Genomic DNA, 15,816 nt, shown 5'->3' with positions numbered 1-15,816 from the left:
CATCATTATATGCAACATGCAGCTTCTGCATGCTACATTGTTTGTAGGATAACCACAAGGGGGCAGTATATAGCGGTGTGCAATACGCTTTAAACAAAGCCACTTTAACTGGAAGTGAACAAAAGCTGAATTTGCGTGCAATAGTATTTGCCTGCACATAGAGCTTACATCGTTGTCTGTATATGTCATCATCATCATTCATTTGTTCAGTAATAAAGTGACCGAGGTATTTCACCTTTTTATGAACTTCAAGAGTTTTTTGTGCCAGTTTAAACAAAGGGAAATTTAGCTGTTTATCCTGCTTGGTTCTACATATCAAAACAGCACTTTTAGCAGCATTGTACTCAATGTCATATTGCACACCATATTCAGTACAGATATTAAGAAGATCCTGTAACCCAGCACTGCTTGGACTAAAAACAACCAGGTCATCTGCATACATAAGATGATTTATCAATGTTTTACCTAATATACACCCAGTGTTACAGGCTCTCAGCTGTATGGACAAATCATCAACATACAAATTAAATAAAATTGGAGACAAAATCCCACCCTGTGTAACACCATTGCTGACACCAAAGGGGGCAGAAATACTGCTTCCCCATTTAACCTGCATGTTCTGATGAGCGTACCAGTAAGAGAGAATCCTCACGATGTATTGAGGAACTCCCCGTCTCTTCATTTTATCAAAAAGTTTTCTGTGGTTCACTCGATCAAAAGCCTTAGAGGCATCAATGAAACACATGAGGACAGATGAATTTTTAGCCCTATACAAACTGACTATTTCCTTGAGTGCATATATGCACATGTCAGTGCCGTGCTTTGGTTTGAAGCCAAACTGATTATCCAGAGAAGAGATGAACACACTAACTCTATCAAACAAGATTCTTTCTAACACCTTAGATAAAATACTGGCTAGTGCAATTGGCCTGTAATTATCCAAGCAGCTCACTTTTGCAGCTTTGTCCTTCATAACTGGTACCAGTAAAATACACAGCATTGAGTCTGGTAATATGCCATGAATCATAAACCCAGTGAAACAGAGTGCTAAAAGAGGAGCTAGCCTTAAACTAGCATGTTTTAAATGTTCTGCAGTGATGTGATCCAAACCAGAGGATTTATTATCAGACAACCTATGAATGGCTTCAAATACTTCATGTGTCCTTACACTTATTGTGTCATTACTCATGTCAAAATTGTCCTCATATGGATCACTTTTTATACAGTTAAACAACGCACTGTAATGCTGTCTCCATAATGCTGCAATGTTATCTGCCCCAGAAACACCTTCAACAGTTGATGGTAGAGATGGTTTACAGTTATTAAGAGCTTTCACCTCTTTCCAAAAATCTGCCATATTATTACACAGCATTTTCCTGGACAAAGAATCTGCTCTCAGCATTTGCTCATTTTTAGTTATAAAGCGAACAGCATACTTATATCTGGCATTCGCACATTTTTTCTGTTCAAATTCTGGGCCTTGTTTAGGTCTTCCAGCCATGGCCCAACATTTATAAGCTATGCGAGCTTCATCATGGTACATGGATACATGTTCTTTCCAGCCAGGTCTGATGTTAGGTTTCTTATGCTTATATTGTTTATCAAGCAGTGTACCACTTTTATACAGAGCAGTCACTATATCATCATACATGGAGAAGAGTAAATGTTTATGCACAGCATTCTTACAGTTGACATCTTTGCACAAAATAGCTTCTTTGGGCAAAGAAATGTTGTTCAGATGTATATCGGTATTACTATGATAAGCTAAGAAATCATCTTCACTACATGCTGACCAGTCTAATTTTACACTGGTAGCAATATTAGCAATATTATTTCCAGTTGTTGCTGGCATTTGTTCCACATTCACAGTAAAACCAAAAGGTATATGATCTGACACAGTTACCTCATACCTAATAGTCATGTTTGCTAAAGCTGCATGTCCATCAGCTGTACAGATACAGTGGTCCAGCCATGATGTACTATGCCAGGCTTCACTTATGTATAGCTATCTGCAGGCAGTAACACTTTGGTAGACAAGATAAGATTATTAACTTGACAAAAGTGAGTTAAGTGTTTAGCAAACTGAGAACTGCTGTCTGTGAGATCAGCATTAAAATCACCCAAAACATATATGCTGTAAGTATCGTTGTCTTGAATAAATGCATTAATAAAAGCCAGCCTACTGAGGTATTCTTGCTCAAAAGTGCTCTATAAATAGAGCACTTTTGAGCTCTATTTATAGAGCACTTTAAAAAATACGTGATTGACCAAACTACTTTATAAAAGAACAATGATAAAAGTTAAAAATGAATAAAGCAGACAATAAAATATCCCATAAATAAAGTTAAGGATAGAAAGAAATACAATATTGTCATACAATAATTAACTAATGATTTTTAAGATGTGCTCTTGTAAATTCCCTGAAAACACCGAGATTATGTAGTGCCTCAAAAAGACGTCACAATCTAATCTCATATTTAATATTTTAATGGTTTTTAAAATCTGATTTCAGATCGGTCTCTAACGCAGTACTGTTAAAGGGATGGCTACGAAGATGACACTTTCGGGATGAGAGGCTTCCCTCCCTTCCGTCTTTTGTTCAGTTGTCTATTTAATCCCGCCCCCTCCCACAAGCCCCGCCCGCTTGAACAAGTCATAGTTGAACTAAGGTACAGTTTAATTAATAACGGTGAACAAATGTTAAAAAGTGGTAGGTAGTATTACAGCATGATGCAGTCTACAGCAGAGCTAGGTTAAACTGCTTTGCGGTGATTTGGCACTTATATGGGGTACATTTTTCACTTAGGTGTTACAAATTGAATTAAAAAAAATGAAACCAGTGTTTCTTAAATACGAAGGTATTTTTAGGTGAGAATTTTTAAAGTTATATATAAAAAAGCAAATATAAGCATAAAAACTATGTTCACTTAGGAGAAGACGGAGCGGTGCCAGTTAGTTGCTTTTGTCTTGCTGTTGGCAGTGAACACATACACGCGCGTGAAATAACGATGTACTCATTAGCGCGTTTTGTCCCGCACCTTATTTATACACACACACACAAAGGGGAGACACCACAGAACACCTTCACCGCATCCAACGAACAGTTCCGTGCTACCCTCCACAAGCTAGGGGGAGTTGCATCTTGAGTGTTCCGATGTCTTTGGTTGTGTCCAATGCCACCGTTTCCGTAGTGCTAGGTGCAGGGTAGCTATCAACGTTAGCTCTAAGTGAATAAGGGGAGCTACGTGTTGAAATCACTATCCCAAACATCTGAGGAATATTACCTAAAGGTGTGTGTGGGTGCGTGTTTTTTAGAAAACCCAAGTGGCCACAAACCTTTGTAGTCCGGTAGCGATAAACAGCTTCTATAAACATCATTTATTTCAGTTTATCGGATTAGAAATCATCCATGGAGATATGCGATAGCTAACGGAGGCTAACGTTGCTCTCGCTTATAATGCTTTTACTTCATCTAATCTAGCGTTGATGTTACACTACTGTTTAGTGTCTCGCTAATCTCAGTGTCACCAAAATATCCGCGCTGCATGTCAAACAATGACACAACTTGAAACAGTAACAAAACTTAGCAGTTTATGCTAGCTAATGCTAACGTTTTGTTTGCTGGCTAACATTGCTATATTATAGTCCCAGCTAATGAACTGTGAATAGATTTATTTCGAAACTAACTTTACAATTTCTCAGCCATTTAGCTGTGTTAACCGTACATGCTGTATAGATCATTTTTATAATCAGCCTCGATTTTTCTTTTTTCACCACAGGCTTTGCCATGATAAATTGACCAGCTTTCAACCAGCAGCCGCACACATTTAACCTCAGAGGCCAGGACATCAAGGGGCACTGTGGACATAAACATCTTTAAATGGGATGCAAGACGAACTATAGAGGAAACTTAAATTAAACTTGTGAATCAATGGATGAGGAAACGCTTGAAAGCCCACTCCAGGGCACAGAGACTGTGGAAGAAGATGCAGGACAAAACGCAGAGAAGAACAGCTGTAAAGGAGACACTGTAGAAGAGGATATAGGACAAAGGTCAGAAAAGAAGAGCAGTGAAATAGATGAGACAAATGAAGCAGCCCCAGAATCCTCAGATGGTGTAAATGCAATAGGAAGCCCCAGCTCTGGTCCCATGAAAGAAAAGGCAACAGAGGAGAAAGAGGAGGCAAAATCTTCTGGTGGTGAGCCTCCTGTTGACTGGTTTGAGCCACTTGAAGATGATGATGATGATGCCGAAAGCAATGATAGAAATGATCCAGAGGAAGAGAGTCTGGCAGGAGAAAGTGAAAGGAGCGAGAGTGTGGGTGGCAGTGAGAGCACCTTCAAAAAGATATATCAGTAGGTTGAATAATGTTGTTCTTACTATCCTTTGTGGTCATGTGATGCTGTAGTAATATTTACTCATAAAGTTGCTTTTTCTCTAACATGCTATCGATCATATAAGCCCCTGCAACACAGAAAGGTCCAGGTGATCAGACTGTCACATTACTGCCTAACAGATGTACAGTACTGTGCAAAATTCTTGAGCCACGCTAAGTTTTTAATATTTTACAGAAAAAAAAGAAAGAAATTAGGTGCAGTGAATTTAATGAAATGTGCAAATATACATACAGTGTTTTAAAACAGAGTTTGTAAAAAGCTTTAAAGTTACAATTTGGTTTGACCGAAAGTGTCAGATTTGGATTCATCACTCCATAAGACTCGAGGTCTACTTCTTGTGTAAATTGGCGTCCAACGTTCCCTTCCTTAAGAATGGCGTCTTGACAGCCCACCTATGTGTGTTTGACGACACTTCAGCGTCACTCAGGTTCTGTTTCAGGTCTTTGCTGAAATTTTTCCTGTTCCTTAAGAACATGATTTTCAGATTCTCTTTATGATTTTTTTTTTTTTTTAGGCTGAGACATATTTTGTCTTCTGCTTGTCCCGTTTCCTCAAACTACTAGTAACAAAGTACCAAAAGGTACAATTTGAAACATTTTTTTTGTAATTTCTCTGTTATGTTTAGGCAACACTAGTTCATCTCTTGAGTTAAAAGTAACCTTCAAAAAGCCTGAAGAAGTAACCCTCAGGACCACTTTATAAAGAAATCCCAAGACCGTCTGGTTTCATGAAAGCAAAGTATAAAGAAATTAGAGATGGCTTATGACTTTTGCACAGTACTGTGTATGTTACAAGCTCTTTTGGTGTTACTAGAGTGTGCATGGATTCCTGTGCCCTCAAATAGGATGCAAACTCTAATCGTTAAAATAACTACCAAAATATACCTGCCATGTTATAGAAAACTCTAACTTGCATTTTATTTTACTTGATTGATTACTTTCCTACTGTGAGGTTCAGAGGATCGACATATCTGTGTCACGGTGTAACCGATTGATGAAGCCAGCAATTTGGGAATAGGTTTAGGTCTTTTGCTGTAATCTGATAATGAGCAGCATTATCTTAAATATTTTTGGACTAAATTTAGATGCTATGCTGGTGAGCAAGCACAGGATCCCCTTTTTTACCATTGTTACTACAGGGCGGGCAGTGGGGATGCATGCGTGCAAAGATGCTGCACAAGCTTTATGACCATTTTAAGCATCAAGTGTATTTTCAAATATTCAGAGGAGCTACCAATGAAAACAGAGCTTTAAATGTCTTATTCATTTGAGCTCATTTCAAACTTCAATGCAACTTTGCCTGTATCTGGGAAAATAACTTTTATTTATTATATTATTATTATTATTATTCATCATGTTTCTCAGGGTGATGTATTTGCAGTCTCTTTTCCCTCAATGTGATCTAAACATTTCTAAAATGTTTGAGTGTGTGTCTTCTTTTAAATTCAGGCTTCATGCACCCCGCCGTAAACGATCGCACCCTGATGAGGGATGGGTTGAATGCCCTGCACTGGGGGAGGGCTGGAAGCGCAAAGAGGTCGTTCGGCGTTCAGGATCTAGTATTGGCCAAAAGGATGTATATTACTTAAGGTAAATACGGCCTTGTAGGAATAAAGAATCCACCTGTACAGTTGTTGACATATTAATGGTGCTACCTTTTACACTCCTCCTGAAGCGTGCACTTAATATCAAAGGAATATTTTGGGTTTTTTTGTGGTTGTAATTATTTTTCTCCTTTGCAGTCCTCGTGGTGATCGAGTGAGAAGCAGAGTAGAGCTGATTTCAGTGCTGGAAGGACAGGACTTGTCTAACTTTGAGTACAAGACGGGCAAATTCTACCATGGCGAAACACCGCTCCCAAGAATTCGAAGCAGAAAGGTGTCGCTTGGTGTTATTCTTTGTATTTTAAGCATGAAGACACTGAAGATTTGAACTGCATGACTTAGAGTCTGCTATCCTCACCCTCTCATCCTTTAGAGAAAGGTCCGCGAGCGATCGTCCTCAGAGTCCAGCTGGATGGAGAGGGGAGAGGGGGCAGACACTCCTGACTCCCACCACAGACTAACCCCAAGCCTCGGGTCTAAAAACGTCAACTCCAATCATTCAAATGCCCCCTTGAACAGTACAGTGGGATCGCCGAATCAAGGGTCTCACAGTGAGGATCCACCTGCAGAGGATAAAATTAAACTCCCTGGTCCATCGTCATCTCAGCCACGTCCGCTCCCTTCTATAAATGGAGAGATCGGGTCAGAGGACAGCATACTGTGAGTCTGTTACTACGTGCAACATAACACCATCATTACAAGTGTCAGCTTCTCGTGATAACTTGAGGTTGGGGGGGGGGGGGGTCATCATGTGTGTCTGCAGGATCTGTGCCAGATGTGGCATTTCCTTCACAGGCACGTGGTATGACAAACAAAGAAAGAGGCCCTGCTGTCCCTCCTGTTGGGGTACGTTGGTGCATAAGTGTGTAGAATTATAAGTGAGAGACAAAACTGCATCAGATCTATATCTGATATCAAAGGGAAACAGGTGGCTGAAGATGGGGTGAAATATGGATTCTCCTTGTAACATTACCTACAATTTTTTCCCCACTTCCAGCAGCGTCAAAGACAAAAGAACACCCAATGATTCGCTTCAGAAAGGTAATGTAACTAATGCTCAAAGGGTGCATGCTAGTATCGAAATGCTCTTAAATTCATTTCATTTCCCTTTAAAATTCTGATAAAACTGTTGCCGTGTGTCTTACAATCCACATTTCTCATGAATGTTATTAAAGAAGCAAACTGTCTTTCTCCTTGTGTCCATGCCACATGTAGTGGATTCCTTGTGGTCAGTGCGTGGGATGTCATAACACCGACAATTGTGGGCAGTGTGCCAATTGCAAACATGGGCTGCAGAGCCCAGAATCCCGGAGACGCATATGCCGAAAACGCAAATGTATATGTCCTATTCGCAAGGTAAACAGCTACACACTGATTTTTATTTATTTCTATACTTTTAAATTACTTTAGCATCAATATTGCTTTCTTATGCATTTGGTATGTTCTTCCAGGGCCCTGGAAGTGGAGGCTTCATGCAGCAGAGGCCTTACAGTGACGTTTCAGAGACATTTGACGACAGCATGAGTTTCCAGGTATAAAGTCTGTATAGTCTGAATAGTTAACACTTTGATTGGCTTTGTTTCCTGTATTTTCTAAAATGTTCATTTGATTTTACAGGGTGAAGTTACAGATTCACAGGTAACACTTTTCTGATCTTATCAAATGTGTTATTTATAGCATCGTGCTGAACAATCACTTTCCTTACTCATACTGATGTTGTCTTCACACAGCACCCCAGTCTCAAAAGCAGTGACACGGAGAACTTCTCAGTCAATGTGGATGTTGATGATGAGGATGAGTTGTCAACCGATGACGATGATGATGTGAGTGTTTTAGGTCTTTTTCTTTTTTAACGTTTGCATAAAGGCATATATCTTTACCACACACAGACACACGGTAGTGACACATTTCATTGAAGCTTTTTAAGATCCTGAAAGACTTAGGAATTAGTAGTACGATTTAAGAGTGTAGTAATGGACTGAAACAGAACATGGCAGCAATGCATCTACAACACGTGTCGAACTCCAGGCCTCGAGGGCCTGTATCCTGCAGGTTTTAGATGTGTCCTTGATCCAACACCGCTGATTTAAATGGCTAAATGACCTCCTCAACATGTGTTGAAGTTCTCCAGAAGCCTGGTAATGAACTAATCATTTCATTCAGGTGTGTTGACCCACGGTGATATCTAAAACCTGCAGGACACTGGCCCTCGAGGCCTGGAGTTTGACACCCCTGATCTACAAGGATGCCAGCTGCCGTTAAACGCCGAAGAAGAAGAAGCTGTGTCCGGTATTGTAGCTGTGTCCAAATTCAGGGGCCGCATTTGTAGGCCGATTACTTTACAGCGACGCAACAAAGGCTGTCCAAACTCGAAGACTTCTCCAAATGTGGCCGACAAATGCGTCCTTAATTTCCCCAGATTTGAAGGATGGGTCGGGTGTATACTTTCATTTTTGGAGACGAGCTGGCTGGGAGGTCAAGGTTCAACTCCCGGCACATCGTTTTCAAACCGTCCGCGGTCTTTCGCTGCTCAGGTTAAACATGATATATAAGTCACTTAGATAACTTAAAAATGTTATTGTTTGGCTTTTTTCAGTGTTTTGTTTGCTCCTGATTAATCAGTTTGGCTGAGATCAAAGTTATAGTTTTTACACAGCTGAATAAACGTCAAACAGAAAACTGATTAAACACAAGTGTGAGATGGTTGAGAATTTACTCCAGTGTCCTGTTACATTTTAGATAGCAAGGAGTAGACGGCAGAGTTTATTAAACTCCACCAAGAAAATCTGCAAATTTCATTAAAAGTTTAATAAACTATCATCTTGTCTTTATTTTTGGTTAGCACATACCTTAAACACTTCAAGCTGTAAGCTAATGATAGTTATATAAGAGCAGATGCATGCTGGTGCAATAAGCTGTACGTTTTACGTCCAATGGATGCATGATTTGATTAGTCGACTAATCGCAAAAATAATCTGTGACTAGTCGACTATCAAAATAATCATTTATGGCAGCCCTAGTCTGCACAGTGGGAACAGTAACTCAGATGACCACTTGTGACAACCAAGGTATTCAGAAAAGGATCCCACAGCACATCAATCCTTGAAGCCGATGGCCTACAGCAACATAAGACCGCACTGCATGCCTCTCCTCTCAGAACATGAACATGGAACTGAGGCTCCCCAGTGAGTCATGATTTCTGCTACAACATTCAGACAGTAGGGTCATAATTTTCCTTAAACAACATGAAAGCATGGATCCATCCTGCCTTGTATCAACGGTTCAGGTTGGTGGTGGTGTTACAGTGTTATGGGGAATATTTTCGGAGCACACTCTAGGCCTCTTAGTACCAACTGAACACCATTTAAACATCATTGTAAGTGTTGTTGCTGACTGGATAATGTCACAAAGCTCATCTGAAACTGGTTTCTTGAGTTCACTTTACCCAAATGACATCTAGATAGGGCTCCTGTGAGATGTGGTGAGATGAGACATCTACATCAGGAAGGTGCAGTCAATAAATCTGCAGCAACTGTGTGACTAGATGATGTCAATGTGGACCAAAATCTCTGAGGAATGTTTCCAGCACCTTGAATTTTTGCAGCATTTCACAACAGCAACTTCAACTTCAAGTTGAGTTGAGTGAAAGTTCGTTAGTGTTACAGTTCTGTTCATGCTGGTTTTATATGAACTGCAACGTAACAACGTTTCATGTTAAAAAAGGGACACATCTTAACAATACATGCAACAACTCCCAGCTGATGTGAGGACTCCTCAGGCTGTGATGGGTGGGAGAGAGGTGAATACATTTTAGGAATATATACTCATTAGCCAAGTTTCCATCCACGTTTAGTACAACTTTTAGCAATATTTCCAGAATGTGTAAATAAATGAAAACATTCACAACTGCTATAAAAATATTAGGCTTTAGGTGGATTGTGATCAACAGTTGGGGGCACCAATTCTGCAGCCTGGTGTCATTAAACTACTGCAGAAGAAGAAGCACCAGCCGAACCTCAAAGAATGGAAAGCCAATATGGGAAAACACAATGACATTTTTGTGCTGTTTATTAATTATAGGAAAGTTACAGCCTCCACTTTGTTCCACATCAGTGGGATTGCTGTTTCATTCAGGCTGATTGCAAACAATAACTTTCCTCCCATATAGACAATCTCCCCCTGTACCCTTTAGACACCTCAGCACTAGTTGGTTAAAGACTGTTGGAGTCGACTGCACATTTTTTTTTGTCTTTAACTTTCTCTTTATTCAACCAGTTAATTAACCAGAATGATTCAGTAAACATTGAATTTTACACATTTTTACATTTTGGAGATTTATGGTGGAAATAGAAGTTGTGTAATTCCTAAGACACCTTTTGCCCATAGTAGCCCGTACTTGTCGCGTATCTTTGATAAAAGTGTGTCTCTATTAGTGATTTCTTCACTGTTGTCTTGTTATTTTGACCCAATTGTGTGAATTTTCTTGTTTTCAGTGGCACAAAAAGCGGAAGCGACGTTCCTGTGGAGAATGCAAGGCCTGTCTCTGCAGGAAAGACTGTGGCACGTGTGATTTCTGTATAGACAAGCCCAAGTTTGGGGGCAGTAACAAGAAAAGGCAGAAGTGTCGCTTACGACAGTGTCAGAGGCAGGCAATGGTAAGACTCTGACAGATGCAATTTTGTAAAATAGTTTTTCAATGACACTGCTTCTTCCAGTATTTATTTAAGTAAATTCCTCTGCTTCTACCTGGCAGAGGCATTTGCTGCCCTTCCAGATGGGACAAGGTGACTACGGACCAGATGGCCCACTTCCGCCAGGCCGGCCTAGACCTCACTACACATACAGTCGCAAGTTAGGTTTAAAGAAAACCAAAGGGTCTCAAATGGGCTATGATTTAAGCGACAATGAAGATGATGACAGTAATTTACAACCAGTGAGTGCCCAATGCCTCTGGTCATTTATTTTGTTTCCTCTTTGCTCATAAAGATTATTTTTGAGGTCATTTGGCAGCTACGACTCGATCACCCCATTAATTGTGAACCTGACCTGGCTTTGCTCTGCCGTTGTAGATTAGTTGGAGCTCGTCACCTGTGAGGTCTAGCAAAAGCTTTTTTGACATGAATGTGAGAAACCACCAATCATCTATGCAGGTTTGAAATCAGATCTCAGTCCACACATATTTTGACAAATGCCCCTCATCTCAAACAGAAACACGATTTCAACGTAACGCTGTCTTTCAGCAGTTGAATAATTCCGAGTTTGGAGTGCAGAACGGACTGTCAGACAGCGTCCCTCAGATCAGCAACCACAGCAACCCCCACCAGGTAAGTTTAACTTAAACAAAAGCGTTGCTCTTTCTGATCCTCACCAAGAGGTTTGCTTCAAAGGTCTCACAGCTCTGTTGTAAACTGTTGCGCTTTTCTGGCTGATTGTGTAAAAAGCTATTGCTGACCAATGCCGAACGACGGCACGATCCTCACTCATCACGAGCCATCAGCCTCCTACTTACACTTTCGTATCATGAACACTTACTGGAACCCCGTTTTCTTAAATCTGTGGTCTTTTTCTTTTTAACCTTTGCTTGGTAATGAAGTCTGAACAAGTAAAGTGTATAATGTCAGGGTTGCTTCTTGTTACAGTTCTCGTGGTCCTTTGCTGTTGTTTCAATATTTGACAGCATCATTTAAATGAAGCTTTTGAGCAGTTTGCCTTTATTGCAGTTTTACAGAATAGAAGCATGAAAGACAGAAGGGTTACAAAATGTAACAATGCCTTCAACCTGGATGGATAAACCAGAGATGTTGCAGTGATTCGGTTTGTGTCTAAAACATTTGGCATGAGGCCACCCACAAAAGTTAATGTGATCTGTTGTAATGTAATGGCTGCGTTTTGCTGCCAAGCTGTTTGTGCTCTCTACTTGTCACCACCCTCTCCTTGGCTGTCCTTCAGTTTGTCCTTGTGGTCACTTGTTTTGCCAGTCAGTTTATGGATGAACATATCTAATTTTCCACGATTTATTTCAAATATGATAACAGTCAAAGTTTGCTTGGCCCTCCTTATCTAAACTATGTGTAGGGAAGAGTTTAGATTTCCTTTTTTGACACTTCACCAATTGTTAAAAATGTGGCCCTTTTCATACATGTATCATTTTGTTCATGGTTTTCATTGAAGCTATTTGATGTTTTCCAGAGGTGGTGTTGGTGTATACACAGAGATAAAAGAATTTCTGCATTTGTCACAGCTGGTCTGATCTTCTTCTACGTCATAATTATAGACAAACACAATTTTGCTAAAGTAACGGCATAGTTGCGCACATCTTTATATACCACAGTGTTTAATAATTCAATACACAGGCTAACCCCCCCCCCCCTTTTAAACAATAGACTGTAAATAAAAGATGGCACCAAATAGTTTTTAGCAAATTGAATTCTTAAATTTAGCTTCACAAATTTGTTCTTTTTTTTTCCTTTTTTTTTTTTTATTTCTTCGAGCCACAAGTGAGCATATTTGGATAAAAAGTTAGGGTGCTGAATTGTAGTTAGCCCTCGCAAGATGTGTTGGCATGGTGTATGAACTGTATGGATGTATGCAACAGACACAGCTAGCTGCTAAGTAGTACAAAGTAACAGTTTAATAATGTCAAATTATGTAAAATTCACCCACATACAGTGGTGTGGTGTTGTTTTATTTATTTAATTATTTAACCAGACTTTAAGATTCTGTGGGATCTGACTTGTTTTATGAGCCAGCCTCAAATAGCAACTTGAGGAACTACAATGTGTTTGTACAAGTTTATTTGTGGGATTCCCAGAGGCTGCTACCCGATACTTCACATAATCTCCATTAGTAGCACCAGAGGTTTCCTGTAGCTGCAGACTTCCACAAAGGATCCATTTCTGTCTTCAAACGGTTTCAGTGTATTAATAATAAACTGCGTTGTTGGACTCTGACACAATTTGATGTGCAGGTGTGGGCTGGGTGTAGTTTAATATTTATAATTTTGCATTAAGTTAAAGACTAAGGCCCCACTCTCATGAGACCAACTTTGTCAATACAGGAGCAGCAAAACAGATGGGATGCAGAGAGAGCACAAAGTGCCAGAGAAGCTACAAAGCAAGTTGTTGAAGAAGACGAAGATGAGTTGCCCATGGTAAGTGTCCTGCTGAGGCTGCCCGTACCCCCCAAAACAATCATATGTGTATGTATTGTTATTCGTTTATTGTCTGCAGATTACACAGATCTTCAGCTTGGCTGATAACTCGGTTGGGACTGGTACAGATGCAGAAAACCACCTCATGAAACTACTAGACTCTTTACGCTCCTCTGTACTGCCCATATTGTGGTATGCTATAATGGTGGAGGGCCCGCAGCTGCAGCTCATCCAGTGTTCTAAGCAGTCCAGCATGACTGACACCATGGTGCTGATCGACCCGGGCTTCTTCTATCAGGTCACGGTTCAAAAGCAACCGCTGCTCCCCACCCACCCGCTGTACGACTGCTACCCAGCACGTCTAACCTCGGTGACTGAGGTGGTCAACCTGCTTTTGGGTCTGGAGAAGTACTCTGTGTGCCAGGGGATGCCTCCTAAAGAACCATTACATTATAAAGACCCCATCATACTGGAACGGTCATCAACATGTGATTTCTTGGTGAAGAAGAATGTGGGCATTTGTAATAACTGCAGAGCACTTCACTGACTTCAACATCATCACAGACAGAAATGGGGAAAAATGTGAGCAGAGTGGAGACCACTGGTTTTCTGGTGACACTTTGTCCCATTTTATTGTAATTTTTGGTGATGATGTATATCAAAACTTTACAGACTTACCTCTGGACTGTAAATGGTTTATTTTAAGAATCACCAAAGGCATTTCAGGAGTTGTGACGTTATAATCCAGGCGTGTTTCTTCTCAGATGTTTTATTATGTAGGTGTAGGGCTTTTCTACTTGACTGTTATGTGTCTTGGCTTTGGCAGTGTGTTGGACAAGGCTGAAGTTAGCCCTCTGTGTGGTTAGTGTGCTGTTGGTTGATTCACACTCTTACTTGAGGAATATCCCTCGCCCTCCTTACCATTATTCCACATTTTAGTAGCCCTTTTAGACAACTGTACTCCTAGGAATTAGCCCACAGGTTTGATTCCCAGCATTAACACTGTTGTCATGCTACCGGGTTCATTCATACTACATACAACAAAGTTAATAGAAGATTTGTTTTGGTAAAAACAAGTGTGCACCTCAACTGCTTTCTTTTTTAATTTAATAATATATTCACTAGTGCCATCACTGTTGTCACTAGCACTCCATTAGCTCTTGCTTGATGTGCTCCATTTTTGCATTTGCTCCCAGTGACAATACTAAGGCCAGATAAATGTGAGTTAGAAAGGGTATCCGGTGGCAAATCAGATGTGTGGATCCATCTGATGTGGCGACCACTTGGGAAATAAGGGAGCTGCCAAAGGTACCCTTCTATTAGAAATAGTTATTTAAATTGAATTATGTGATTATTTCAAATTCATGACCATTCATACTGGATTATAATAATGACATGTTAATTCTGGGCTGAAATTACAAGCATTTTTTAAATGTCTTAATCTGATTGCAAAGTAGTCGATTATTTGATTGGCTCTTCCGCTGAAGGCAGAATGTGCTCCTAGCAGCAGCGGGTGTGGTGTGATGAGTTTCATACGACCTTTAAAAATGCATTGACGTTGTCCCATGACAGGAAAAAAAAGTACAATTCCCTCCTGAGGTTTGTTCTCATAAATAAATAACTTTAATCTCATAACTTGTTGGGTAGGTCAGCTTTTTTCTGGTAAATCTAACCTACCCTCCTTTTTTGCTTTCACAGGGTGAGTTTTTGTGTTTATATTGCAACAGAAATATCTGAAAAGTGGGAAATATATCATCACAAACTGGCCTAGTATGGACATATTACGCTAAATTTGTATTCACCCTATTACTATGACAGTCTAAAGTCATTAAAGCAAAAGTTCAGACACGACCCACAAGCTATAAGTAGGAGCAAGCCGCTGTTTTAAAAAGACCCAAGACATCTGTGATAGTGATTATCCAGATTATCTCGATTTCAGCCCAATGTCATGTCGAGTGAGAATATTTCACAATATATCCACTGAAAACTTTATTCACTGACCCCGTACTTAGACTTGACACTAAAAACACCTTTAAGATCTCAAAACACAAAAAACAGATTAAGATGAATGTAGTTAAACATTCCTCACAAATCTTAAACTAAAACCCAGCAACGGGATTACAGTTGTTGTGACTGGCAGCATGTTAGCTGAGAGCAGAGAACACTTTCCTTAAAGGTTTAGTTTTGGTTTTGCGAGGTTTTTGTTGTTTTTGGAACAACATGCTCTTGTTAAACTGATGATGTAGCAACAATCGTCATACAGACGATGACTCGTTATAAATCTGAAATAATAATACGCACTTAACGAGTGTCCTTCCGTCTCTGTTCTCGAGTAGTATAACACTTGGCCTTTAATTGTATTTTCAGCTGTATAATGTGTTTTGTTTTTGTTTTATAAGTGTATAATAATTCACCCCCCCCCCTCCCCAAATTACAAACCTCTTGTAAGTTTTAACAATGTGAAATTTTATACATTCTTGATGTGATTTTTTTTTTTAATTATGTTTTCCTCAAGTAATTGTGCATATGTTGAAATATTTGGGAACAGTGGGTTATTCTTTAAAAAAATATTATTTAGTCTTTGAATTAAAACATATTTGAAGAACTGACACAGGTTTTCCTCATTTCTGGTCATTTTTGTCTTTGTGGATGTAATGTTTGGCGA

At 39.8% G+C, this 15,816-nt stretch overlaps 1 protein-coding gene and 1 pseudogene across 2 annotated transcripts; one reads left to right on the top strand and one right to left on the bottom strand.

Moving 5' to 3' along the window:
- Positions 1 to 482: 482 nt before the first annotated feature.
- Positions 483 to 3,375, bottom strand: LOC146573772 (uncharacterized; annotated as a pseudogene).
- On the top strand, positions 3,132 to 15,759 carry mbd1b (methyl-CpG binding domain protein 1b). Of its 2 annotated transcripts, none has more exons than XM_085273148.1 (17): positions 3,132 to 3,290; positions 3,780 to 4,356; positions 5,847 to 5,987; positions 6,140 to 6,275; positions 6,375 to 6,661; positions 6,765 to 6,847; positions 6,999 to 7,042; positions 7,217 to 7,357; positions 7,453 to 7,533; positions 7,619 to 7,639; positions 7,732 to 7,824; positions 10,495 to 10,656; positions 10,755 to 10,934; positions 11,071 to 11,151; positions 11,242 to 11,325; positions 13,059 to 13,151; positions 13,240 to 15,759. In XM_085273148.1, exons 2-17 carry the CDS (start codon positions 3,932 to 3,934, stop codon positions 13,696 to 13,698), a joined length of 2,511 nt encoding a protein of 836 aa, XP_085129274.1. In that variant the 5' UTR covers positions 3,132 to 3,290; positions 3,780 to 3,931; the 3' UTR covers positions 13,699 to 15,759. The 2 variants fall into 2 exon arrangements, with proteins under 2 accessions (XP_085129274.1, XP_085129272.1); XM_085273146.1 differs by having other exon boundaries at positions 3,135 to 3,290; positions 13,231 to 15,759.
- Positions 15,760 to 15,816: the final 57 nt, after the last annotated feature.

Source organism: Mchenga conophoros, linkage group LG5, assembly GCF_057382185.1.
Source record: "Mchenga conophoros isolate Kocher_MC1m ecotype Shallow Benthic linkage group LG5, M_conophoros_male_GT1.1, whole genome shotgun sequence".
NCBI classification, from domain to species: domain Eukaryota; kingdom Metazoa; phylum Chordata; class Actinopteri; order Cichliformes; family Cichlidae; genus Mchenga; species Mchenga conophoros.
This window is presented reverse-complemented; position numbering and strand designations above follow the sequence as displayed.